The 27668-nt window shown below is 40.0% G+C and overlaps 1 protein-coding gene across 2 annotated transcripts in view; it reads right to left on the reverse strand.

Moving 5' to 3' along the window:
- DCC (DCC netrin 1 receptor) overlaps positions 1-27668 on the reverse strand; it is a 1021998-nt gene that overhangs the window by 104872 nt on the left and 889458 nt on the right. For both annotated transcript variants that reach the window (XM_019495847.2, XM_059725279.1), the window contains exons 18-21: positions 23615-23753; positions 21266-21373; positions 15484-15678; positions 9158-9190 (exon numbers count right to left, since the gene is read on the reverse strand). In XM_019495847.2, coding sequence (XP_019351392.1) covers positions 9158-9190; positions 15484-15678; positions 21266-21373; positions 23615-23753 — 475 coding nt within the window. The remainder of the gene's footprint in view (positions 1-9157; positions 9191-15483; positions 15679-21265; positions 21374-23614; positions 23754-27668) is intronic.

The following is a 27668-nucleotide window of genomic DNA, read 5'->3' on the forward strand; positions in this document are numbered from 1 at the left end:
CAATTAGTGCTCTGTTTGTTTATGAGATTAAATGCACTGAGGTGTAAAATAGCAGGTGTGCTCTCAAGTAAAAGCATCAATTCCTTGCTCAGAGAAGGCAAAGTCCTTTGAACTCACAAGAATTGGTTTGGACTCCTCACTGCATACTCGCAATACTGGGATGCAAGATACTGGAGGCCGCCATTTCCTTGGGGGGTTTAAGTTGTATGCCTCAGTTATCAGTCTTGACTCTTCCACCTGTGCTTCTGTTGCTAAACCCACCTGAGGAAAGCATCTTTTTTATATCCTGCCACTTACGCTCGTTAGGCTGGATCTCCAGCAGGTGTAAATGGTATAGTCCTTCTGGCCCATTGTCTGTTCAGCTATATGATGTATAGGTAAGGTATTTAGAACGCCACTGAAAATGTTATGGGTAGAAAATTTTTTAACTGCATCTCGAAATCTAACTCATGGGCTTTCCTGAAAGAATACTACTGCATGCAAATCCTACCTTTATGTAATACATGTGATCTCTCAGTTCAGAGTAACACAGCTTTGCTATATGCACAGACTGAATTTAACCAATTAAGATACGCAGCCCATGAAATATGTCTGCAAGAGAAAAACAGTACTGACATTCACCTAAGATAATGGGAAGTGTTATTTCATAGAGCCATATGTGTCCCCTGCTATCACACTTTGTAATCCATGGCTGAATTGTTCTTTACTGCAAACCCAAGAATCAGTTTACCATTTGATCACCAACTTGGAACAAATCTTATTTTTGCTGGTAATAATTGTTGTTGACTTAAAAAAAAACAACCTGTTCATAGCCAAAGAAAATAGGGGATGACAAACCTCATATTAGTTTTTCAGCTTTAAACCTGGTTATTACTTACTGGGTGCATCTACATGTTCATTAATGCACCGTAGTTGCGGCACATTAAGTTTAGTACTAGCATAACCAAGTACTAAATCAATGTGCAGTAACTGGTGCTAGTGCACAGTAGTGCTGGTGCATGGGTTTTTTATAGGTACTACTTTGTGCAGTAGCCAAATAATACGGTACAGTAGTGCATTAGCACAGGGTTTGTCTGGCATGCTACTGCACAGTGTTATTAGGCTATTGCACAGTTAGCATCTCCTGTAAACATGCAGACTGTGTCTCCATTTATTCCAAATTAAATCCTAAAGAAAAATTATTAGACTTGGGCAAGGTCACTTGAATGTATCAGCAAATACCACTTTTCTCTTATATGTGCTTTGGGTGTACAACAAAGTCTCTCTCGACCACTTGGTCTAGGTACAAACATTCAAAAAGCTGGAGGCAGAATTGATCTAAGCTATGTCATTTTCTATAAGTGGCATAATTTACCAGGTGATGCTGGCAACCCCCCCCAGGAAGGCTATGGTGTGGCTAAGTGAGACAATATGGAACTTCTCTTGTTGCTTTTCTGTCTCTAAATCTATAGTTAGTTTTGCACATGTTAAATCCTTTGATCCTTTGTAAAAAAATTTTGTTTGTTTGGCTCCATGCTGATTGTGGAAAGAGTAATTTCAAGGCAAGTGATATTTCAAGTAAGCCCTCTCAGGGGAGAGAGGGACCTAAAAAATTCTCTCATAACCTCATGGGGTGGCCATGTGAGCTGATAGAGGTTTCCTCCCTGCAGCTGCAGGGTCCATTATAAGGGCAGGAGTTCAGTGTGACACTAACATTTTAAAGTTTTAGAAAAGTACCTAGCAAATGGAAAAGCTTTCCTAAACCAATTAATTGTGTGCCTTAGAGTCTCAGATGATTTTTTCCCTAACTATCACTAACAAAAGCAGGATCTTTAATGCAGAATGATTTATATTACCAAGTAGGCCAAAGATATGTGCTGTTTTTCAGTAGCCCAATGTATACTGTCTTTACAGGCACGAAGTCTTAAATGTCACACCTTGGGTTTAGTCCCATGTTTTGAAAATGCTACTTTAAGAATGTTTTTTATGCTATTTTGTAGAGTTCTTATGCTGAGATCTACCCACCCTTTGCCATATAGTGAATCCAGTCAATCGATGGTTACTATCCCCTAGGTTACCTTGTACCTGCAGAGTCCCCACCAGGTCATCCCCTGTAGCTAACACCAAGTCCAGCAAGGCATTTCCCCTAGTTTGACTGTATACCTCCTGCGTTAGGTGGAGGTCCTGTATGCAGGTTAAGAACCTAAGTGAGCAGTTAGATTTGGCTGACTGCTCCTCCCAGCAAATGTCAGGCTAGTTGAGGTCACCCATGACAATCATATCTCTCGACCATTTTTCTTCAGACTCAGCTGGGATGGGTGATTATTAAGGTCAGCCACAATTGTTTCTCAGCCAAATATCTGCATTGACAAAAACAATACAACTAGTGTTGCATTTGTTATTTATTGTTATGATCATTTATGTTGTTACGAAATTGGAGTAAAATGTTATTTATAATAGATTTCTTTAAAAGTGCACATTTCTTAAAAAGTGCAAAAATGAGCATACCCCAAGTTACATTTCAAACGAATCCAGACAATTTTTGTTCTTTGTTTCCTGATTCAACTACTGCTGATTATTATTATAAATTTACTTGCAGTAGAATGACTAAAGGTGAGATAAACAGGGCAGTAGCCCTGGACACAGATTTAGGGGTTGTGGGCACAAAAACAGCAGCCAATGCCACTGCTAGCCAAGCAGCTGCCTCTGTCTTATGTGCCACCACAGCCCAGGACACGAACTGCCCAGTTATGTATTTACTTACTAGGACATTTCTATAATGCACTCTTGAATTTCCTTGCTGCATTTCCTTGCCCAATGATTCTTATTTTATACATTTCCTTTAAAAAAACCAAACAGGATTTTCTAGATGAGAGTGGCTCTATAAGCATGTAAAAAAAGTTCCGCTAAAAATGTCTGTTACTGCCTATTGCTCTCCTACACCCAGCAGGGCACTTCTAGTTTGTAAGCATTTCACCGTGCCCCTAATTGTTTCCTTCACCTATTCCATCTCTTTTGCTTTCTCCTTTGTTGACAAGTGCCTGCCTTGTGCTCCTGGCTACTTTCCTAGCTCATTCTTCTGACCTTTTGAATACTGAAGAGCTGACAGCAGGAGTTAGTGAGTTAGGCTGAACTGGCAGTTTTGCATTGTCACTACCAGCATCCCACCTACTTTCTTGGGTCCAGCTCTTTTGTTATCTGAGTGCTCTGCAATGGCACAGCTGCCACTTAAAGTCAAGGTTAAGTCCTGCTGTACCAGGAAATTTATTCTCCCTCTATGCCCATATTCCTGTATTGACCACATTCAAGCCCAAGAGAATGAATTTGTATCTCTCTTTCATGACTTTAACTAAACCCTACCCCAGGGGAAAGATGGGCAGAATGTTAACAGCAAAAGAAACAGGACGGGGGTAGAGGGGGAAGGGGGTGAACGGAGCACAGGCAGAGTTAAAAGGGGGAAAAAGGGCATGAATTAGTTCATATTTCTCTGCAACATTTTGGAATCTGGGAAATATGTGGATCTTTTTCAGACATGACAATCTTTTAGATGCCAAGATGAAAAGCTCTGTGGAAGGAAAGCTGGAGAGCATGCTGGAGGGAACAAGCCTTCACTAGCAGAGGAATGAAGTAGAAGGCCTTAATAGGTTAATTTCTATGAGAATGACACTTGTGATGGAAAAGGCCCATAGGGGTTGATCCAGTGCTTTGAAGTAATGGAAAAGACTCCCACTGACTTTGATGAGCATTGAGTCAGACCAAAATGTAAAGCATTAAGCTGAAGTCATCTAATGAATTTCTAAAGTGACTGAGCCAAATCCTAAGGTTCTTACTCAGTTTTCACTAAGTTTTTATTCAGGCAAGCTACTGTTGGGGTGATATCCTTGCCCCATTTATATCAGTTAAATACCTCAGAATTTGGCTCAATAAAATTTGACACCAGGATAACATTGAATTAAAACTTAGTTTAGATACTAACGTGCCAAACACCCTAAATATCCCTAAAAGAGATAACATAGAAGGATGAAAATTAGTCTTGCACGTATAACACACTCATAAATAAGTTTAAATAGTATATTAGAGCTATCCTGACAGCACATTTATAGATGAGTGATACTAGAATGATTTACAATGATTAACATGAGCAATGAATATCCTAATGCTACAACAACAGCAACTACATTTAATATATTTCAGTAAGATGACTCAACCAGAAAAATTCCACAAACACATTGGAGAATTCACTGCCTCTGGCTGGTGTTCCAACAGGAACTTAACCCCCTGAGTTTATGGTTTGACTGGATCGCACAATAGTATTAAGATATAAAGCAATGGCTAAAACCTTTGTGCAATCCAACTAAATCTTTCATTAAGCTTATTTAATCAACTAAAGCACACACATTTCTCATTTGTACAGAAACAACAGGTTATTCCAGTGACAGTATTTTATCTTTTAATTATTTATAAATCTATAGTACTTGTGAAATTGTTCTCTTGACATCTGTGGAAGACCTGTATATTCTGTGGTCAGATATACATATAGATATAGATACACACACACACACACACACATGCATACACATATTATACATACACCCACACACTATATCTATATCTATATAGTATCTACATAGAGATCTATATAAGAGATATATATAGTATCTCCACAGGATAGCTCAAATGATCCTTAACTGTAAAATCCAAAGGAGCTAACTCTAGAATTGAAAGAGAGATGTTTACTTGTCACTCTTTGGCCTCCTTTCCATCAGGGACAATGAGAGTGTGGAAAGCTATACTCTGCTAGCTGACCTGCGACCACTAACACATTTAACTAAAGAGTCAATAGCACCATTTGTACGTGCTGCAAATAACTTCCAATCCCTGATCTAGCTGTAAGAGTCTGTATTGCTTTGCTCCCATGAGGCATCCCATTCCCAGCCTATTTTTCCTATAATTCCTGGGTTTGGGGTTGCAAAGTTTCACTGTAAATATGGGGGAGTTTAATTTTCCTATCTGTGACAATCAAAAACATTCACAATCAAAACTGACTAAAAATGACAGTGACTCCTTCTCTGGCCCTAGAGAAGCCACTTATGCCAACACTTTCATACTTGGATGCTTAAATTTAGGCACTCAGACAAATACCTTGGGTTTTTAACACATGCTGAACTGCAGCTCCCATGTCAATAACAATTTTGGTGATCATCTTTAAAATGCTGACAGCGAGCCTGATATGAGCCAGGCACAGACACCAATGAACAAAGAACGCTGAATCTCAATACAGGGACAACACAAAATACTCCGATCTAATTCAGCCCCCAAGCTTGTGCTCTTACGCCAACTGTCAGCCTGACATTTCTCTTCATCCTATTGCTTTCACAGTGCTGCTATGGTTTTCTGTTTCATTTCTATGAGTATTATATATGCCCTTTAGAAATGAAGAGTTTCTATAAGTGACAGGCCAATACTCAATCCCCAGTATTGCTAGGTGTTGTAGGGTTGGAGTATTGTATCTGTGATGTTCCAGGAAAAGTAGAAATGACCTGAGGAACGGCACTTGACGCGTGCACAAAATTCCACAGCTCCCTTGGATCTGTAGTAAAGTACGTGGCTATCAGAGTAGAAAGGGAGGTATGAAACAAAGGTTTCTAGATAGACGCCCCCCTTTTTGTGATCTGAACATTGGATGAGACAAGGAGGATACAGTCACATAGCCTAAACAGGTTAGCTCTGCTTTCATTTGGCATTCTGATTTACATCTCCACATGAATCAGCCCACAGCAGTGCTCCTCAAAAGGGCCATAGCGGTCCTCCCTGCAGAGGCTCTCATTTTTTTCCCCAAGTTGGGGAGAGGAGGAGGGGGGAAGAGGCATCAGACATGTCAATGAAAAATAAATCTATGCCTTTTTTTCCCCCTGCTTATTTTTCCCCCCAGGAAACAGGGTAAGTCAGTAAGTCATATGTAGAAATATTCAATAAATGTGTCTAAATGTTTGCTAAGTGCTACCTAGAAATAAGCCAGTGGTAGGGAACAGGATCATAGCTGACCCTAGTTTCATTTTGACACCATGGCCATGTCCAGGAGCCATGTGCTGCAGCTTCCCCAGCCCCCAGGACCCCAGGTAAAGCTGCAGCTTCCGCAGTTGCTGGCCCCAGCTCCTCTACCCCACCCGAGGTATCCTGTTGCATGCCACAGGGTGCGTGGTATGGGTGTTCCCCAAGAACAATAGCAGTAGCACAAGATGTTCGCTGATAGCTGTCCCTGGAGAACCATGTCTGCGCTCATCTGGATGTGGCCCATGTGTCTTTTCCATGGATAGTGCCTGTGCTATCAATACACAGAAACTCTGAACTAGAGGTAGGATAGGATAACAGGACATTAAGGCTACAACAATTGCTCAAACAACATATTCAGAAAGGAAAACATGGTGCCGAGAGAAAAACACAGCCCTCATCAGAAGCCTGCACCCATATAGAGCTTCAAAGCTTGTTGTGGATGCAGGTTGTATGAGCAGGACCTGATCTAGAGCTGGGGTTTAAATTGGTTATTTGCCATCTGAAATGATACCAAATCGGAAAGGGGCATATGTTCAAAATATTGCAACTTGCTGCTAAACATTCAATTGCACAGTATTATTTAATATACGCAATTATTTTTATCCATGTTGAAATAGAGCCCATACAGTAATGCCTTGAAAAGCTATAGTTATCATAGAAAAACACCTCTGTGGTCAAGGCAATTCCTGGTTATCCCTTTGCATTTCACTTTCTAGTCCTAATTTACCATGCAGAATGCTGACTGAAATACTAGCAAACATGATAACCAAAGATCCTCCTGAGTCCCTTTTTCCAAATCATTTCAAAAGTATTTGAGCAAAACAGCATCAAGGTGAACAGAAAGAACAGAATTAACTGATGACCCCCCACTTGCAATTTGACACCGGAGGCAGACCAAGCACTTTGTCAGTGGGAGATACCTGGAACTGTAACAACTGGGGATCTTAATTCATGATCCTTGGTTTTAAGAAAAGGGTAAAGAAATCTGGTTGGGATCCTTAAAGACATTTAAGTGAGTTATAGGTCCAAATCACACTTGCTATCCACTGGGGATGGAGGGTCAAATGTCTTGAAGTAACCTCAGGTCAGATCTAGAAGGGGTGCAGTGGCACGGTAGCACCCCCTTTCCTGACTTTGTGTCAGAAGCAGCAGCCGACAATGATTTTAAGTCCCAAAGAAGGTAAGAACCCCTTCCCCTCCCTGCTGAGGCATGCCTCCTTCCTTCCCATTCATGTCCCTTCCCCACCATTCTCCCCTCCCCTCCGTACTGCAGTTGATGTCCCTACTGTCCTGGGGGTGAGAGGAGCTGAGAATAAGGCAGGGAAGTTTGGGGGGGGGGGGGGGTAGAGATTCTGCTGTTGCTCCTGCTGCTGTCCAGGGCTGAGCCTACCCCCTCCACAGCCTCTCTCTACTAACTCTGCAACCTCCCCTTGTCCTAGGGCAGTAGGGACACTGGGAGCAGCACAGGGTGAGGGAAGAATGGGAAGGGAAGGAAGAGGAGAGGTCGTGCCTCTGAGAAGGGGGGGATGGGGAAAGGTAGGGAATTGTTACCTTCTTTGGGATTTCAAAAAGTCCCCAGCTGCTGCTCCCATGGCATGGTCTGCCCACCCAAGCTGGGGGGGACACAGGGAGGAGGCTGGGAGCAGGGGGATGCAGCCACCCCCGCAGCACTGGTCACTGTGTCTGCATCCCTCATTGAAGAACCCTGGATCCACTCTGGGTTAACCCAGAAAATTATAACCTTTTGGCTCATTGTTATTAAGTGCTCCTTACATTTGTTGGCCCTTATCATAAAGACTATTTATTAATGGAGTTTTGTAGAAAATGTATGCACAATTTAATTTGGGGTTATTTTGGGTCTCCTAGATTTTTTCTTTTCAAAACACTATGGTAAATGCATTGTAAAATGAAATGTATTCAGGTATAAAAACGATGTTGATTGAAATCAAGTGACAAGTTTCAATATTTATCCATTTACAGGCCCTTCAACCTTAAATAAAAAGGAAAGAATGAAATTCTGAAATATTCAGGTGCTTTTTCAAGGCTACTTAAGACTGTGCCTTTACAAGGGGAAAGGTTGTGTTTTTACTTTGTGTTACCTATAGCAGCTCACACAAGGAAAATCTGAGTGAAGGCAAGACAGTGGGTATCTATTATGAGCTAACTGCTCAAAATAAATAGTATGGAGGAGCCCTGGGTTTACCTTAACTTGCTAAGTCTTGTTAAACTACAACTGTCTTATCTTTACTAGGACTTTACCTACTACTGGTTAACCTGAATTGCTTAAATGAGGTTAAGAATTAATCTTTTTTTTCCTAGTAAAGACAAGGCAAATACCCTCCTCTAACTGATATTAGTAGAAAGTTGAGTTCAAATTCCCAGTGTGGCTTCCCACCCTTACAATCTGAAGGTTTTCACATTTCATTAGGAATATTTTCCCACCAGTGGTTTAAATTCTTCTATATGAGTGCAAGATGCTGTAGCTGCAAGTGCAATGAACATTTAAAAGCAATCAATTTGGAGCAAGAAACAGCTAAAGAAAAATTCCAATCAACACATGCTACACATAATGAAAAACTGCAATACTTTAAGAGCAGAAGGGATGTGACCAACAGGAACAAACCTTATATTTGGAAAGGATAGCAATGATAATGCTTTGAAAAGTTGAGTAAACTTTGCTTTTGTGAAACAAGGGCTGCTGATTTGAGAGAAAAGATGATTTATGATTTTTCATTGTAAGGTTTCAGAACTCTAATCTATAACCCATGAAAGGGTGCAAGAGCAGCTTGAAAATTATGCTGAGCTTAATTATACTTAATGTGAATTATTCAGAAGTGCAGCAGAGAGACTAAAAATTTATTTCATACAAAGAAGCTTGACATTTTAATTGGTCCTTCAGAAAAGAGACAAAACAATTTTGTCTCAAGAAAATTTACATCTTCCCCATCAAAGCAGCAGCCTCAGCCAAGCAGAACTTCATTAACAAGATTAATTATCACTCCAGTGTATGCCTCATCAGGTGTGCAGCCCAGGTGAAAAGCAGAATGCAGAGCAACGAGTGACATCGTTCCTAACGTTCAGCATTGAATCTAAGAGAAAACGTGACAGATTGAGGCCACTGTACCTTGGTCATTAGCCATTTTGTCAGGGTGCTCAACTGCAAGAGAAAGACAATATCATTAGATTGTGACAGCTCCTGGTAGGCAAGCTGACATATCAAATCAACAATTTTGTTAGCAGGTTTTTACATCAAGATGCTACTTTCCTGCACTTTAGGTGCACTGATCAGGATGAAAGGAGATATTTTATCAATCCCCTTTTCAAAGAGATTCTGAAAACCTGAGAGGACAAGTACAAGTTGTACTGTGTTTCATGTCAAATGCAGTCACAGGTTCTTGGGGGAAAGGTATATTTTTCAATCTGTTCTACTTTTAAATCAGATATATCACCTGGAAATGTAATTAATTGTGGAAACAAGACAGAGAAAGAATGGGACAGGGACACTCGCGCGTGCACAATGCGTTGATGTGTGGACTTCTGTAGAGAATGTTTCTATGAATAATTACACACAAATCACTTACATGATGAAAGCTAATTCTGACTTACATTGTCATTGTTTCAGCTTGTATAAAAGGAGTTTAAAACTATTTACATGTTTTTGCATAATATACACAAATGCTGGTGTCATTTGAAGCACACCAGACAAGACTTCACAATGCTAGAGACGTATTAAAAGCTCTCCTGAACTGCTACACCTCCTGACTATTTATGATATGATTGAACAAATTAGCTTTCCCTAGATTCAGAAATAGCTACCATTATGTAAAGTTACTCAATTTTCTGGTTAATACAATGGAAAAATAGTATACAGGGGCTTAAAATAAAAAGAAAATTTGACAGACCAGGTTCAAGAGGCTGAGTAAACATTGTCTGCAAATGTAGAGTGGTTTTGGTTTTACACAAGGATTCTTCTTTTGAAAATCACTGCATTGGGTGATGACCCATGTTCATGCCATGATCACCACACTACCCAACATTACAGTTCACAAAATCTTGCCATGAAAAATGAATGCTTGAGCAAACGATAAAGTACATGACCTAATCACGTTGATTCCTGATAATATCTCCAACTTCTGTGAGCATTGAAACTCCCATCTGTTTTTTATGAGATTTCCTGCCAAGGTAGAACTGACCCCTAAGTAATTACGATGAACTAAGCTAATTTTAACTCTTTCTCTTTTTATGGAAACACAAAAAATAACAGAAAAGATACAGTACATATTCTCTCAAAGTTTCTAGAAAACTTCAGGGGAGGACTGGCTTCCTCACTAAGCCCTATGTGGGATTATGACCTTCCCCTTAGGACAAATGCATTTATCAAAAACGTTAAACTCTTGATTACAACTGCAGTTACCTTCATCCAAGAGTTTATGACACTTGCAAGCCGCCCTGACAACATCCCACTTTTTTTGCTTTCTCCAAGCTATTAAGAAGATGTAACCTGTGACACTCTACACTACCATGAAATACTGCAGTGTTGGTAGATAACATTTGTTTCTGGCAGGTCATGCAGGTTCACATTTTGTACAGTTTAGGAACAAGGATGTGCTTTTTACTCACAACCCCAATGCAGCATTAGAGGGCACTGTAATGCTACAAATGCTGCCCCACATCATTTTTGCCAAATTAAAAAAAAAAGAGGTAAAACATGTTGACATTTGAATGTTCAGAGCACTTCTAGACATTGGACGGCAGCCACATCTAATCCTGATGTCCTGCAGAGTGTCCCTAAATAAAATCTCATCACTGATCTGGTACAATGGTAATACTGGAACGTAGTAGAAAACCAAGACCATATAACTCTATCATTCTCCTTTATATGCACACCTGATCATGCACTTCATTCATCCTTAAAATTAAACCGATAGGTTTTCTGCACATACACAGATTTTTTTTCAGAAAATGTAGTGCAAATTTAATGGAATAATACTCTTTTCCATTTGTATATGCACATTGCCATACTTTTTGTGAGACTATAACAAACAATTTAAATAATATTAATGTATTTACTTCAGTTACAAGTGTGATTACACAATTATAGTTTGCAATTGGAAATTGAGATTGACATGTAGAATAAAATGATGCCTCCACTGAAAAACATGTAAGTCTACTAAGTACCATTCTGGGATTTACTTGTTTGTGCCAGAGGTGAAAAAAAAAACTTCACTAATGAATTATTTGAAAGACTGAGTGAATCTTGTCCTGATCTGTCACTAATTCAGTCAGCCTCTTCTTTAGCTAACACTTTCCATTGGGCGGTCACAAGTAAATTCCAGAGTGGAGCTATTTAATTTTGCTGCTAAATGGACTCCTGTTACTTTGCTACAAAAATGTATCATTTAATGTGATTAATTTATATCCTGTAAAGCTAATGAAACATTGCAACTGAAATCTTGCTTTGCTACTTGTTACTGCACGGGTCTTTAACTTCTAAAGGAAACTCTGGCAATATGTTCCATAATATGGCACCATATTAAAATTTTACTTTCTATTTTCTTTTAATTTTCGTAGGATATTTACTGGATTGAGCTGGCAGTTGTCTGGGTAAAGACTAAGAGAACTGTGATAAAGGCACCTCCAGCTTTGGTCCACAGCATGTAGAGACTAAGCTGCACATAATGGGCTCATTTGGCTGGCAGGGAATAACACATACATATAGTGGCTGAGTAACTTAGTACAGCCTGAGGCTCAGTGTTTCTCTCTGCTGCAGCCATTAGACACACTGCACTGAAATGCACAGACACAGACTTAAGTGACCTGGAGGAGCAGGCTGAAGTTACATGTTACACTTAAATCATACTAAATCTGTGGACTGTTAAACAGTGTTAAAAGCTAAAACATGCTGTGAACAGTCGCATGTTAAGGGTTAATACTGTTTCTTGCCTGCACAGCTGTAACTTGCCACTAGGAGCCAGGCACCCATGCTCTGTCCCTGCTTTGGACAGGTGAGTGGGGCTGGGAGCAGTGCATCCATGGATGCTGAAGGACTGAAAATTGCTTGTTTCATCTTTATGGAGAAAACTAAAGTTACTCCAAGAGAAGCTGGGTAACGTGGCCCAGAGTTAACCCTCTCCTGAAGCGGCATGGCTTTGAGATGCTCAGAGGGTACTTAGCACAATTTAAAGGGCTTTGCCATGCAGACATCCCTCCATTTTAAGTGTATTTAGTATGCTTTGAGCGTAATGTGTAATTTCACCTCCAATTACCTCAACAGGCATTATTAGTAACAAAGTAACAAGCCTTAATGATGTGCACACAGCTAGATACAGGCCAAGCATACATCACTAAGTAATAAGGTAATGACATAAACAGGATTGGCTGACTAGCTAGTGCCATTTATACAGCTGAAATGGTCACCAATGTTATTCATGGGTATTTTAAGTGGTTTTGCACTGCAATAACAATAGGCATTAATAGGCATTGCCTATTAATTAACTATAAGCTGGGTGATCACATTTGATGCCCTGATTTCTTCCAGGTAGGTTTGAGCTCTTTGGAAATGTCTATACTAGCGTCCCTGTGCCTTATATGAGGAATACAACTGTACACAGCTAAAACTTTAGTGGAGAGATCCTCAGTTGATATAAATTGTCACTATCTCACTGAAGACAGTTGACGGAAGCTGAGGATCAGTTCTTTTTGACTTTATATTGCCTTTAACTGAAGCGAAGTGAGAGAAAATAAGTTCATTGCTTATGTTGCCATGTCAGCTTACCTATTTTCCTATAGAAAGCTACATTTTTTCATTAGTAAAGGCAAGACGCTCAGAAAAAGAATACCTTGGGGTGTTGTTTTGAACTTGGCTAATGGGCTGGCTTCCTTGAAGAAGCTTAACATGCCATACATATATAAAAAGAGGCAGTGGATAATTTTGTAAACCTCTGAAGCTTATTTATTCCTTGTGGTTTGAATCAGGATATATATTTGTCATAGTGCATTCATTATCACAAGATACATACACATCTCATGTTAACAATCATAAAGGCAAGAAAACAATATTTTTGCATAATTCAGAACATACTCAAGACTCCTGAAGCTCTTTTCACCTTATGTATAGAGACAGATCTGTCAAAAACAGAATATTATTGAACATGACATTTTTAGGGTGGATAGCATTAAATATTCAGGTTGGGGTATTAGACGCAGTCCTTGTAGACTATTACAAGATGTAACAAATGTGTAAATTTATCTTTTTGGTATCTCTTGATGCTGCCTGATCTAGAATTCATTTCCCAAATGAGTCTTATGGTACTTTGTGTAAACACTACAAAGTAGATGATATCTAGCCCATTAATCTTTTGGTTAGTTAGATAACTGGGTCTCTATATTTTTTGATGTCTCATTACTCTGTGGTTATTATATTTTGATGCTTTGACTCATTTTAAACTCTATCTAACAGAGTTCTTTAACTTGGCACAAATTGTGAGCATGAAATTACGTTGGCACCATCCAGTTGATAGAGATGAAGCACTTGCAAAGTGCTATCTCTTCACATTTCATGGTACTTGAGAATGAATAATCAGGGTCCTACTAATAATTCATTCAGAGTGAAACCTGACTTGGACAAGTAACTGCTGAAAACCTGGATAGACTGTGATAAGCTCAAAACAAATTGATACAATTTTTCATTTTTATGACTCCTGCTAATTCATTAAAACTGTTGTGTGAAGTATTTCATGCTTAGCCTGAATGATTGGTAGCATGCTCCTCACAGACACTGAGATCAGCTGGCACAATGGGCAAGCCCTCTGCCAATGCTAAGTGGCTTGGTTGATCCACTGACCAATTCACTTCTTTAAAGGTAAGTCCTAAGGGACAGACTGAAAATGGAGTCTCCATTCCCTTCTTTAAAAGCAGAAGGAATAGCCTTTTTTTTCATTTAGATGTTTGCTGAAGGATAAATAAACAGGAAAAGAAAGAAGAGATACATGTGTAAAATGGGGCCTTTTCTGTCAACTATTTTTCAAAAAGTTATATGTCATACATATAAATTTAATATAGGTCTGTACTAGTACACTGGACTTAAACCTCTCTCTAATCCCATTGATCACTGCTTTTCAGTTCTGGCCTTTACTTCTGCTGAAACATTATTTTTTTATACTGTAATATCGAGAAATTTTCCCTCTTTGGAAAACACACAGCTAAAACACCCTGCATCAGCCTGGGTTCCTAAAATAGGTATATTGTCTCTACTGTATCATTATGTATTTTAAAAATAATTTAATACTTTCATGTAAGTAAGATCAGTTATACTTAAAATAGCTGTTGCCTATAACCTTCATACAATTCACAGCAATTTAGTTTACATCTTCACACCCAATAATTTAAGGTTAGATTGTACTAGGGTTTTTGCAAATAGGCAACAGGAGGCATGAAATGGAACGCACTGGGTGCATCTACATGTTGCCCTACAGCACCCTACGGTGACATAGTGATCATGTGGATCTACATGTGATCGGCAGCTACATCACCGTAACAGCACATTTCCCTGTTACAGTGCACCGCTATGGTGACGTAGTGGTGAAATCTAACCATGCACTGCACACATGGTGCAGTACAGGTGGTTACTGTGCCATGCTTTAGTATTTTCAAGAGGAAGAACTAAGGCATGGTGCCATAGTAACATGTAGATGAACCCACTGCCTACTTCCATTTGCAATGAAGTCAACCACGAGGACAGGTGCAGTCCTTAGTTCTTGTAAGCCTGCGCATAGTTTCCTAGTTAAACACACTTAGGCCCTGTCAACCAAAAATGTTGCTTTCTGCCTTATAATGGTCATGGGAAGGCTTACATTTCTTGAGAGCTAACATTCAGGCATTAAAAATACTCTGATGTAGCTGGTAAAGGGGAAAATTCCACATGTGCACAACATTCTGTCTGTGCTTCAGGCAGTTGTTGGGTTTTTTTTTTCTTTAATTATTTGGCCTTTGTTTGAACAATAGAAAAGGTGGGAATCATAGTTTTATATATCTACTATGTTGATATACAAGTGAGTCATTGCCAGTTTCCTACAACCACCAATAGACATAAATGAATACCAAAATGAAAAGGTGCCCGCCTGAGAAATTGCAGCCACATGCAATTAGGTTCTTTGTTGATGGCAGAAAGGTAATGTCATATATCTTTTGTTCAATGAGTTTACATTTAAATACATCTATTGCCTTATCATGTAATTAATTTTTTTGTCTACCAATATTATTGTTTTCTGTTTTGTCTCTCAACAATGGTTTCAAATATTAAGGTGTCTTCTAAGCCTTCCTCAAATGTGGTAGTCATTGCCTGCTTGTGGTTTCACTGAAGGCAGCTGAAAAAATCCAATCTCAAGCTTACACGCCTAAGTATAATTATAATATCATTAGCATCCAGATAAATTAGAGAAAGAACCAAACCTTTCAGAGTCCGGAAGAGAACAGGATCAGAGAGAGGCCCCACTCCTTTGGCATTGCGAGCTTGGATTCTAAAATAATACACCGTGTCTAGGCTGAGTTCCATAATTTGATGGGTAAGTCGGTCACCACTGATTGATTCCATAACCCAATCATCAATTGGAGCATTCTTGTCCAAGGTATAGAACAGGATGTAAGCTAAACAAAGACATTAATCAGTTAATATATACAGTGCTTTTGGAATTTTCCCCTTTACAAAATACATTCAAAATTTTAAATTCAGACAACATTTTCCCAAAAATATACATAAATGAATGGCAGATCTTTGATAAAATACAAACATTACAACAATTAATGCATAACTTTCCTACTTTTAGTATAACGTATTAATTATAGTATTCCCCATAGGTATAGTGAATAAGAAAATACTTGGCATGCTTTAAAGTGTTCAACATGTTGTACATTGCATTTATCCAATTCAGATTCACAAGCCAGTATGATATCAGTCATAAACCATGTGATAATAAGTCATTAGTGTTTTGGGACTGAAATAAAACTAAGTGATATTGATGATGTGCATCATTTACTGAGTCTTCATGAGAAACCGTGCAATATTTCCTACTAATGATATGGAGACTTCACTCAGAAAAAAAAAAAAATCATTGTAATATTTTCACTGTGTCTTACAATTCCCCAAGAAGAAGTGAGCCATCACTGCATATAACTTAGCAGATACTTCAGTGTAAAACCATAATGACTGTAAAAGTACCAAAGCAATGAAGTACTTGCTTTTTTTTTTTAAGTGACTTAAAAAGTGAAAACATAAGCAAATTAAGGTTTTGATTTAGAACAACTAGACCTATATATGTGTGTGAAAAGATTTTATATTTGCACAGACCTCTGCTACCTCAAACAAGATTCAATATGGGTAAAGACTCTGCCAGCATGGGATCACATGAGCTGATGCTCTGTTTTGTTTTAAAACATGAGTTATAAGCCCATACAAATCAGGAATAATTTAAGACAATAATAGTCTATGGAAATGGTTTTCTTGAGTTTTCTTATTTCTTGAGAAAGAAAATATAATTTTCATATACAAGACTCCAGGCACCTATACACAAGCAGTGAGGCTGCTCCAACACACTTTAATTACAGCCTGTTGTAATTAATTGAGTCTGCTGGAGCATGGTAATTACCACGATCCAGTAGACTCCGGCATCCTGTGTATCAGCATCCCTGTGCTCAAAACTGGCACTGGGGGTACTTTAACTAAAGCTCATTTGATGATTTTAATTAAAGCAACCCTGCCACCATTTTTCAGCATGAGGAGGCAGATACATGTGACACTCCAGGTACTTTAATTACAGTGGCTCTCCCTCCCCTCACCCCATGCCCAGATCACATGTATAAATGCCCTCCTTGGCCTACGGACAGAAATTATACATAAACCGGTACAAATAATCAGAAACAAGTTCAAATCTGTAACACAACAGAAGTTCAGTGCACATAAATCACTTTCAAAATAGCCAAAACTGGTTTAAGATAAACTGGGTGGATGTAGTATTAGACTTAACTGATTTAGGTTAAATCCATTTACTGAACTTCTGTCTCAGACCCTCCAGAGTCAAGTTAACTCTCAGTTCCCCAGCATCCCAGGATGGGGTTTCCTATCCTCTGGAAAACCCACTTTGTATGGTGGAAAGGCTGGCCTTGGCCCAAGCTGTCTGCTCCAGCCAAGCAGGGAAGCATACTTTAGCACCACCTGACTTCTGGCCTGAGCCACTGTAGGCATGTGGCTGCATTTATGGAATCAACAGTGAATGTCTGTTCACTTGCTGACTGGTTCAATCTAGGCAGTTTAGACTAACCTGCAAAGATGGAATCAATTCAGCCTCGGGCTTTTTGACTGTACTTACCAGATATCATGGTGTGTAAATTGAGTTTTGAAGCCCAATTTTTAACTCTTAAAATTCAACCTAGACTTATACACCATATCACTGTCCTTTGCTAGCTGCACTAGGCTCAGCACTCAGTGCTGCTCACAGGGTCGCGGGAGCGTGCCAATCGAGCACCAAGTCTGGCACTGTCTGCTGCGAGCAGTGCTGCAAAGCGCTGAGCTCAGCCCCGTCCGCTGCAAGTGATGCTGGGTTCTGCACTCGGCTGGCGTGGCCAGGCTTGGTGCTCAGCAGTGCTGCTTGCAGTGGACAGGGTGGGACTGGTGCTAGCTTGCAATAGACAGGGCCAGACTCGGCACTTGGCTGGCACAGCCCCACCCCTTGAGAGCGGTGCCCGGCTTGGTGCTTGGTAGGACTGTGCAAGGCTTTGGACAGGTCTTCGGATCCAGAGAAGCTTTGGGTGCTTCAGGGTCCAAAGCAGCATGTCTGGGTCAAAGCACTGGCCTCGTTCAGCTTTCTGAAGTGGTTTGGAGCTCCCAAAGAGCTTCGGAGTCGCCTCGGAGATCTGGCCATAGGATAGAATGGGGAAACAATAAAATATCTCTAACTTTGTTGTTTTTTGTCCAATTTGGATGACATTTTCAGGGGTGGTAGACTCTGTAGAGAGAATGAAACCTGCCAAGCTTCAAGAAGAGTGGTGCAAGGGTTTGGGGGGAACAGAACCCCAAATTCTTGAGAGCAAAACTCATGTCACGTCTAGGTGTTACAACATAGCAGGGTGAAAACTGCAGGAGTGGTAGCTCTTACTGAGGTCACGAAGCCTGCCAAGTTTCAAGAAGATCGGTGCAGGGATTTGGGGGAAACTGCCTCTCAAGCTGCGGCCAAGCAAAACTCCTGCCATGGGTGCTTGTGGGACTGATTGTGCCTTGGGGCGGGAGAGGAGACACTGTTGCAGGCCTGGCTGCTAAGGTACTGTGTTCCCAGTTACCAATCAATCTATCATGATTCACTCAGGGACCAGCTCAATACACAGGACCTAGCTACTACAGAACAACTTAAGGAGCATCAATTAGCACCTACCAAACCAGGGTAAGGAGAGGAAAGATTCAATACAGACAATCAACTGCCCCAGGACAGACACAGTCTTGGCACGAGTTTGTCCGTCAGCAGCTAGGGGTGCAGGGCCCCAGACCCCCCCTGCACCGATCTCCTCGACAGCTGGCAGGCATCACAGCAGGGGCCACCACCTCTGCAGCTGTCACCCGCTGCACCTGAACGCACGCAGTGTCACCCATGGCACGAGTTTTGCTTGTCCGCAGCTTGAGGTGCAGTTCCCCCCAAACCCCTGCACCGATCTCCTTGAAACATGGCAGGCTTCGTGGCCTCAGTAAGAGCTACCAGCCCTGCAGTTTTCACCCCCCTGTGTTGTAACACACAGCCGTGACATGAGTTTGGCTTTCAAGAATTTGGGGTTCAATTCCCCCCAAATCCCTGCACTGATCTTCCTGAACCTTGGCAAATTTCATGCTGTCATCAGCGGCTACAATCCCTGCAAGTTTCATCCAATTTGGACAAAAAACAACAAAGTTATAGATATTTAACTGATACCCCATTATACCCTATGGCCAGATCTCTGAGGCGGCTCCGAAGTTTTGGGGCCACTTCGGCTGGATCGAGGCGGAAACCCGGTCTAGAGCTCTGAAGCGTCCAGATCCAAGCCGGATTGGATTGCTGCCAACTTAAACAGGCCTAGTGCTCGGCTGGCACAGCCCAGGCCACACTGTTCTCAAAGGATGGGGTCACACCAGGCAAGCACGAAGTCCAGCCCCATCCCATTAGAGCGGTGCCACGGCACATGTCCACCCCACGGGTGCTCAGCCCACAGTGAGGGGCAGTATTAGTCAATCCCATATTTCTGATCCAAAAAGCTAGGTTGACTTATGCACTGGAACTACAAAATTCCTAACTTGTTGGATCAGAAAAATGAGGTCGACTTATACACTGCATTAACTTATACACCATACAGAGTAGTCCTTTTGTGTAGATCCTTTGCTGCTGCAAATTGACATGTGGTACCTTCAGTATTCCCCTCTTACTTTTATGCCCTCATTCTCACTGAATGGTGCATCAATGAGTCAAAAATAAGTTTAGGGATGAAAGTGTAATTATTGCAATGATCATTTTTTTGCATTGCTTGAACAATTTTGTTAAGAGAATGATGTATAATTATTACATTGCTGTTCTCACTATTAACTCTATGACTGATATTATTGGTCATGAGGTATTACCAACTCAGCTGCATTGTTCTCTGTGATCAGTTGACAACCGTATCCCATATGTTACCTTATCTATGTAACTTATTAGCACTTCAGTCAATGAAACTATTCATCGAATAAAGTGATATACTTGCTTAAGGACTTGCAGATGTGAAGTTTCAGTCATTAAGGGCATTTTTGTCTTGAAGAATGAGCTTTTGCCTGTCCTTGACATTTCTAAGTAACATTTGACCATTCCTGGCAGCATACTGGAACATTGTAATGATTTCCAGTGAGTGATATTTTTAACAGAAGTGCCACAAAGGAGAATGATTTCTCTGTGGATACCCTGGGACAAACTCTTCCCTTCATTATTACACTAAATATGTGAAGAAATAAAATCACCGTCTCTGATTCATTTACATCCGTGGAAATCATGACCGCCAACTTTAAAGTAATACTAATTAAAAGATTTATTTATCTTGTATTACTAAATTGGTTCATTTTCAAAAACATTTTTTTTCAAAAATTCCTTGTGTTTCTTCTCTCTCCACCCCCCCCATCCCCTCCCCCCCCCTTTGGACATGATCAGTGATTATAAAATACCAAATATAATGTATAGTGAAATAATATACACTAAAGCACTTCCAGTTTGAGAGGCATCATCATTGGGAAGCTTCCAGACAGATATAGATATATATTCTTTTTATTAGTAAAACCAAGCCAGATCCTTTACTGGAGTAAATCACCTTAGGTCTCTAAAAATATTTTAAAGCATTCTTATGTCCATATTTATGTCTCAGGATGCTTCACTGCTATGTAGATGTGATTTGTATCACCAGTGGTGACATATATAGATAGTCCTTTACATGAAAAAAATACATTGTAGGATTTCAAAAATCTACCCATTTTCTGTGATGAGACCATAATGTGCACAGTAAAGTTGGACATTAATTCTCCTACTAATTATATGTCTCTGAAATGCCTATTAAAGCCTAAAGAAATCACTTGAATACAAAATCCCATCTAGAACTCTATTATATTTTTTTCATACAAAATTATTAGTACAAGGTTGTAATGGATGTTTTAATTAGGCACTGATGTTAATTGCAATATTTTGGAAAATAAAATATGTCACTGAGAATCACCCATTAAAGTTCAGTCCTTGTCAGTCAATATTAGGATTTTTTTCTAATCATAAGTCCTTTAAATTGTTATTATAACATTAAACTTCTACTGATAAATTGTACCATTATGTTCCATAGCAAGCCCCCTATCATTATGTATGTTATGTATTACATTATTGCCAAAAAAAACCCTTATAATTAGTCTTTTTGAATTATCATTGAGTAGCATGCTGACATGTTAGAAGAACTCTGCTCGGATTAAGTCCATTTTTAAAGTTGATGATTGCTTTTGAGAATTAAAAATAAGGAATGTACACGGCCTCAGTTCTACCTCCTGCCATAACTCTCACAATTAATTGATTCTGAAAGCAGCTCAGCACTTCAGTGTAAAAAAAGTAAAAAAAAAGATCAGCTGAAATAGTGCAGGTGGAAATAAAGATGCAACAAAAGTAAATGAAGAGTGAAATCAATCAAACAAACAAACACGTAGGATAACGTAAGAACTAACCAGTAATTTTTCCATTGGCTTCTAATGGAGGCTGCCAGCTAACAATGACAGCTCGAGGCTTCCCTTCCCGGGTAATGACTGTCAAATCCTTGGGAGCAGAAGTGGGAGCTTAAAAGAATGGAAATAATAGAACACAAAAGCTAATTAGACTCTTGGTGATATATCTGCTTCTGGTAAATGGTGTATCAGCAATAAACTACTCATTGTCCATTTAATCCTATCTTAGGTCCTTGATCATTACCAATATATTCTTATGCAGGATGTTATGTGCCTAGAAATGAGACCATAAGGGAAACTGTTGAGGACTCATTAGCTGTGGGTACTTCTGGATACATGGATCCCTTTTATCCCATTGAACCTTAGTTCTTATAACAGGCAGGAAGCAAGGTATGCCAAGTTAGCGTATCAGGTACAAAAATTAGTGTATCAGGTGGAAATCCACACTGTCTTCTGCTTGACTTAAGACTAATATAATTACTTGTGTCTCATAACCTACTCATCATTGAACTAGCCGAGTACCTTTCACAGACATTGGGGCCATCTAGAAACTAATGTGTTTTAAAATAATAATATGAATTGTACTGAACCTATAGCATTAAAAAAAATCTTAAATGACCATCACTACTGAAAAAATAAACCGATGAAAACCATGCAAAACAACTTTCTGGACATCATAGCAAAACCCTTAGAGTTTTATGTACCCAAAGCACAGAAGGAATACTACACCCAGGCCTGATGGCAGGCCAGATCCTTGAGTATTTTGAGTCTGCTTTGACTGGAATTCAGGCACAGTATTTTTCCTCATCAAGAGGATTCTCTGTCATAATCAAGGGGGTAGGGGACAGTGCTATTGCAGAAGGAGCTTGGACACAGAAGCATTAACCAAGGTATTCCTCGACTCCGTGTTCAAATAGGGAGGTGTTCACCTCCAGAAGCTAGGCATTGGCCATGTCTACACAAGATGCTTACTGCGCAGTAGCTTGTTATTACTGCACAGTAGCGTCACCGGGCAAGAAACATGATGAAATGCTACTGCACAGTAGTAGTGAGCTACTGAGCAGTAAGCATCACACAACAACTGTGCTAGGATGCTACTGCACAGTAACAACAGTTACCGTACAGTCATTTAGTACTTGCTTATGCAAATACTAAATGACTGCACAGTAACAACTGCACAGTGGGCGGCTCATGCAGACACCACCCAATATGTTGAAGACAAGTGAAACACAGAAAGAGAAGAATGCCAGATATAATCTCTACACCTGCTCTGTTCACCGCCCTCACTTCCATTATGTGAATTTAATTCATGTAGAAGTAATTTTATGTGAATTTAATTCATGTGAGGTCATTACCGTTTTTGATGATATTCTGTTTTTTAGAAAGCTCCATGTAAAACAAGATGAATGCATCTCTATGCTGGACCCAAAATTGAAACTAAATGATTGTGCCAAACAGCCGGAAACAGGTGACCTCTCTGAACAAGCTCTGATCCCAAACAAGCAACTCCTTCAAAAGAATACTGACCAGGTAGTCTGATGTATACCTAGTTAAGTTTATCATATCATCATACCCAGGGAAGCTCACAACTTCATCAGTAGTGATACATTGATAAGTAGTATCCAGCCATCTACTGATGTTCTGGCCAAGAGACGGTGTCCACTGCCTACTGGAATGCTTAACTTTATGCATTTCCACCGGATTTCATTACAGATGAGCGTGATAATGTTGGCATGGTTGTTTATACACACTAGGGGAAAATGTTCAAAAGTTTGTGTTCAAACCCTGGCGCACACTCCATAATTTTTATCCTTCCAGAAATCGCTTAACCTAGGTATATGTAGAGCATGACGTGTACTTACTTAACTAGGAAAGTTTATGTTACAACAGTGGTCTTTAGAGGGTTGTATTGCATAAGAAAACATTCAACTCATGCCTAGCTTATGACACCGGCTCATCAATTTAACTGAATAAGACTGAAAAGGACCTCTTAGGTCATTAAGTCCAGTCCCCTGTTTTCCAAGCAAGCATATAATATAACCAATATAAATGGCAGATCTCTGGTTTCTAAAGCATAATATTTTCTCAAGTCGAAGTAGAATCACCATTAGTTGGCAGCAGTACTTTAGCCTATCTCAGGGCCACTAAAAGTCTGGGTTGGTATAACAGGATGAGCCAATACCACATAGTCCTTTATAAAATAACACATTAGAGCAATAAAGCTGCTAAACAACAGAATATTTCAATTTTTATTCTCATCTAGTCTTAAATTCCTTGAAAAGAAAATCCCATTTCATATCACAAAGCTTGAAACAAAGCCTGTTTTTAAAAACGATGAAAATACAAACATACCTGCTTCATAAGTTGTGGCATGAGCTGTCATGCTCCATGTACTTGACCTTCGACCTTTGGTTACCATGACAGAGAATTCATACATGGTATTTGGCTTAAGGCCTATTACAGTGTGACTCAAAGCTGTTGTATCTGCTGACTATGAAGTGGGGAAAAGAGGCAAAGACATGTTAAACTGTTAAAGCAATTGATTTACAAATGCTATACGACAAAGAAAGCAATAGAGAAGAATACAATGACAGCAACAATAAAGTTCTTTTTAAGCATACTTTTCTGAGACCCAAAGTCATCCTGTTGCTCTTTTAGGTACATACTATAAATAAGACACTGATTATGCTATTTTAGATAGATAGCTAAAATATGGTGATCCTTTCCCAGCTCCCCCACCTTCTCCAAGATAAAACCATTTTCAAGATATTGTTTTCATATGCAAGGAGAAAATGCAAAGAGAACAAAAGTAGAAGCTGACATTAGGTCCTTCATTTCTTCCCTTAAATGGAAAAAAGGAACAATAGCATGTATTAAAGATTTGCATTTCTAGGTTGCTTTGATCTGTGTCACCATTCTAATGTTATATTAATTTGTATTTTTGGCTTTAAAATTGTTTCCCTTTCGTCTTTGGTTTATTTGTCTTTTATTTGTCAAATGCTCTCTAATGGAAGCTTACGAATCATATTTACCGCCAGAATAGTTTTAACCAAGGTATTTTGGCCTATGGGGCTAATACATATTTAGCCAGGAGATAAGAATTCCTCCTTTTTGCTTGCTTAAATATTAACTTAAGTTCTAATAAAAGTTAATGTCTTTAAGGACTGCATTTTTGTCTGCTTAGGTATAATTTTTTGCATATTTTTTGGAACACGTATTAGTTAACTAATTGCAATCTATTATGGGCTAATACATAAACTGATATTGATATTAATATTAAATCCAGTAATGTCTATTTACCTGATTCCCCCCCCCCCCAAATACTAAAGCAATCATTAAGAGATTCTGCAAGTTTCTAATCACATGGACACGTCCAGAAAAATATTTCAGGACAAAAATGGTGAAAACACCATGAAATCTACTCTACATTTTAGAGTAGTGGGGCTAAACTTTTAGCAAGCAAGACACAAATTAAGCCCCATGCACTTCCCAAGTGCCACTCCCATTCACTTCCCCTGCCCCATCTGCTACACTGTATCCTACTCTCTACCCTGCACTTCCTACCAAATCTGTTGCTCTGCTTTCTGCTCCTGTCCTATCATCAACCGTGCCCCCCACCACTTTCTTTGATCTACTGTGGCCACACAGAGGCAGCCTTTGCCACTTGTGGGACCTGTGCCACAAGTTGGGTGTTACCTCAAAACCCTGAATTGGGGAACCCGCAGGTTGTTGTGAAGTGTTGCATAGCAATCTGGCCATGCCTGTTTTAGAGCATTTGGAGTCACATGGTGGAGGACCCAGGGCTAGGAGTGTCAAACATAGGCAGTGAAGTGTCAAAGGTTATCAGTGACGCTGCCAGAAATCAAGCTGATGATGACATTCTACTTCCTGCAGAACATGCCTTCAGTTTGCATTATACATTGCAGCATAGCTTTAACTTGTATTAAATACCTGAGGTCCTAAAATCTGAATGAATCCCCTAAAATTTTATGGGTTGGAGGGGCAGGGTGGAGAAAAGAGTGACATTTACACTTAGTTTTGCAAAATAGCTGACTTTGCTTCAGAAGAATGGATCCTTGGTAACCTGGTAGGCTGTCTGGAACAATGTAGATTTCTGATAGTTGCTAAGAATGTCACCCTGACTTGGACATTGTGCCTCAACTCTTATGTAAAAAGTGCTATTGGAAGCTTCCTAGACATTGGAAAATACTGTAGTAATTTTACAGGTGAGTGAGAGACATGCTCTTCTCAGACATATTAGTATTTGCCAATAGTAACATAGCAAATACGTTTGTAAGAATACAGGTTAAAGTTTTTTCTACTCCATAGTACTTTGGCAATGATTTTTCACAGCTATTATATAAATAACTTTCTTTCATTTACCAATTAGAGGCCATATTCTGTCACCTATATAGTCACTGAATGAAAACCTAGCCTAGAAGATGAGTCGAGTTTTGCAATTGAGTTCACTGGCATTTTAGCCACTTCACAGTCCTTTATGCTACAGAGTCCTGCTGAAACCAAAGTGAATGCTCATGGAATACCATGAGAAAGGATAGCAAAATCTGGCTATTACAGAATTTGTTTTCTAGTTAAAAATCAGATTTGAATACAGTTGATAGAACTTTTGCTCACTGACTTACATGGAATGATTACTGACATAAACCAGGCTGCATACAGACATTTGGAGAGTTTAGATTGAGTTAAAAATAGTCACCTCGTCTAAGGTAAGTCAGGCAGGCAAGGTTTGCAGGAAAGTTCAGGGAGTTTGGGGGAGGGCAAGCAGCAACTGTGGGGGGATGCGAGGGTAGGTGAGGTCTGCAGGGAAATTGCTGGCATCCAGGAGGGTTTGGCAGCATCAGGGGGACTCATGGGCTTCCATGGGGGACTTGAGGGATGGGGGAGCTTCCTCCCCCACCCCCAGGACCAGGGGCTATTTTTAGCCCCCTGACCTTCCCACCACCAAATGAACAAACTCCCATCCCATCCACCCAGACTCACTGGCTTGGCTTTCAGTATTGGTGAATGCCAGTAAAACAAGCACCAGGAGTGTCTTGCAGGATGGGGGGTTTGGCAGACTCGGTGTGGGTGGGGAACTCAGGGCTGGAACCAGTGGCCAGGCTTTCCCAGCCCTATGGATATGCTGGGAATTGTGCAGAAGTTTAGAACAGTTAGACTGGTCTAAATATACCCAATCCAATCTCTGTTGGACTACCTCAGAGGTATGGTTAACTTAGATCAGGCTGGCCATTTTTAGACTGAACTGTCTTGAACTTCTGTACAGTTCACACTTAGATCCACTCTGTTAAAAGAAAACTTGTTTTATTCCAACTGAGTGCTTTTTGTTTGACCTCTTTGATTCATACTGAATATTAGCATTACAATAGCCCTGAATAGCATTTGAGGTCACCATCACAGTGAGATGAGTGGGGTATATTCAGTCCCTTGTACTTCTAATGATGCTGTTCTGTGTGTGTACCAATAGAGTCTTTACAAAGTGAATTTGCCAAGACAAATTGAAATTGATAAAGTTTATGGTCCCCTCTACATGTTATTTTATGTCGTGATTAACGACATAAAAGTAACCCAATTTAAGGTGCTATAAAATGTTAAATGAGCCATAAAAATGTTCCACATATAATGTAGAACATTTGCCTGGTTTGTTTGGCACCTTAACTTTAATGTGTGACTGGGGATGACAATCAACTGATTGCTAGTCCCAGGGCTAGATTTGCACAGGGGTCTGGAAATGGTCCTAGTGTGGTCTGTTCATGGGTTGGCGGGTGAGAGTAAAGTGAAGGGCTTCCCTACTTCCCACACCTGACAGCTTTGGCTGGAGGGCTGGGCACACAAGATCAGAGATTCCTGGTGGGGTACGTTCAACATGCTGGTGCAGGGGGATGGTAGGCACATGATCCCAGGCTCCTCCTGCACTGGCAAGTAGTAATAGCTGGATTGGGACCTCATTTCTGATCTCAAATCTCATGTCTTGCCATGGACATATGGCATGTGCTAGAGCCTATGTTTGAAACACAGAAAGCTAAAAAAATCACTGTATTAATTTTTTTAATCCAAGTACATAAAAGTTGTGGGGGACACTGACTGGGAAACCTGAAAGGATAAGAGGTTCAACTCAGACACATATTCTAACAATAAGGATTGTATCCAGTCCATTGCCTTGATACAACGCCCAATAAAATCTATGGGCATCTTTCCTTTGACTTCAATGGGCATCAGACTACATCTACTCTGGACCCATTGGAATTGGAAAAGCCAAGCCACAGATTTTACAAAGAGGATCTTTCTTGCAAGACTGCTCATAGTTCCTACTTCTGATTGGTTGAACCATGTTGAAATCCAGACTAGTTTGCTTCAGTTACATAGTGGCCGAATGAAAAATTAAAAC

The sequence above is a fragment of the Alligator mississippiensis genome, chromosome 3, assembly GCF_030867095.1.
Source record: "Alligator mississippiensis isolate rAllMis1 chromosome 3, rAllMis1, whole genome shotgun sequence".
Taxonomy (NCBI): domain Eukaryota; kingdom Metazoa; phylum Chordata; order Crocodylia; family Alligatoridae; genus Alligator; species Alligator mississippiensis.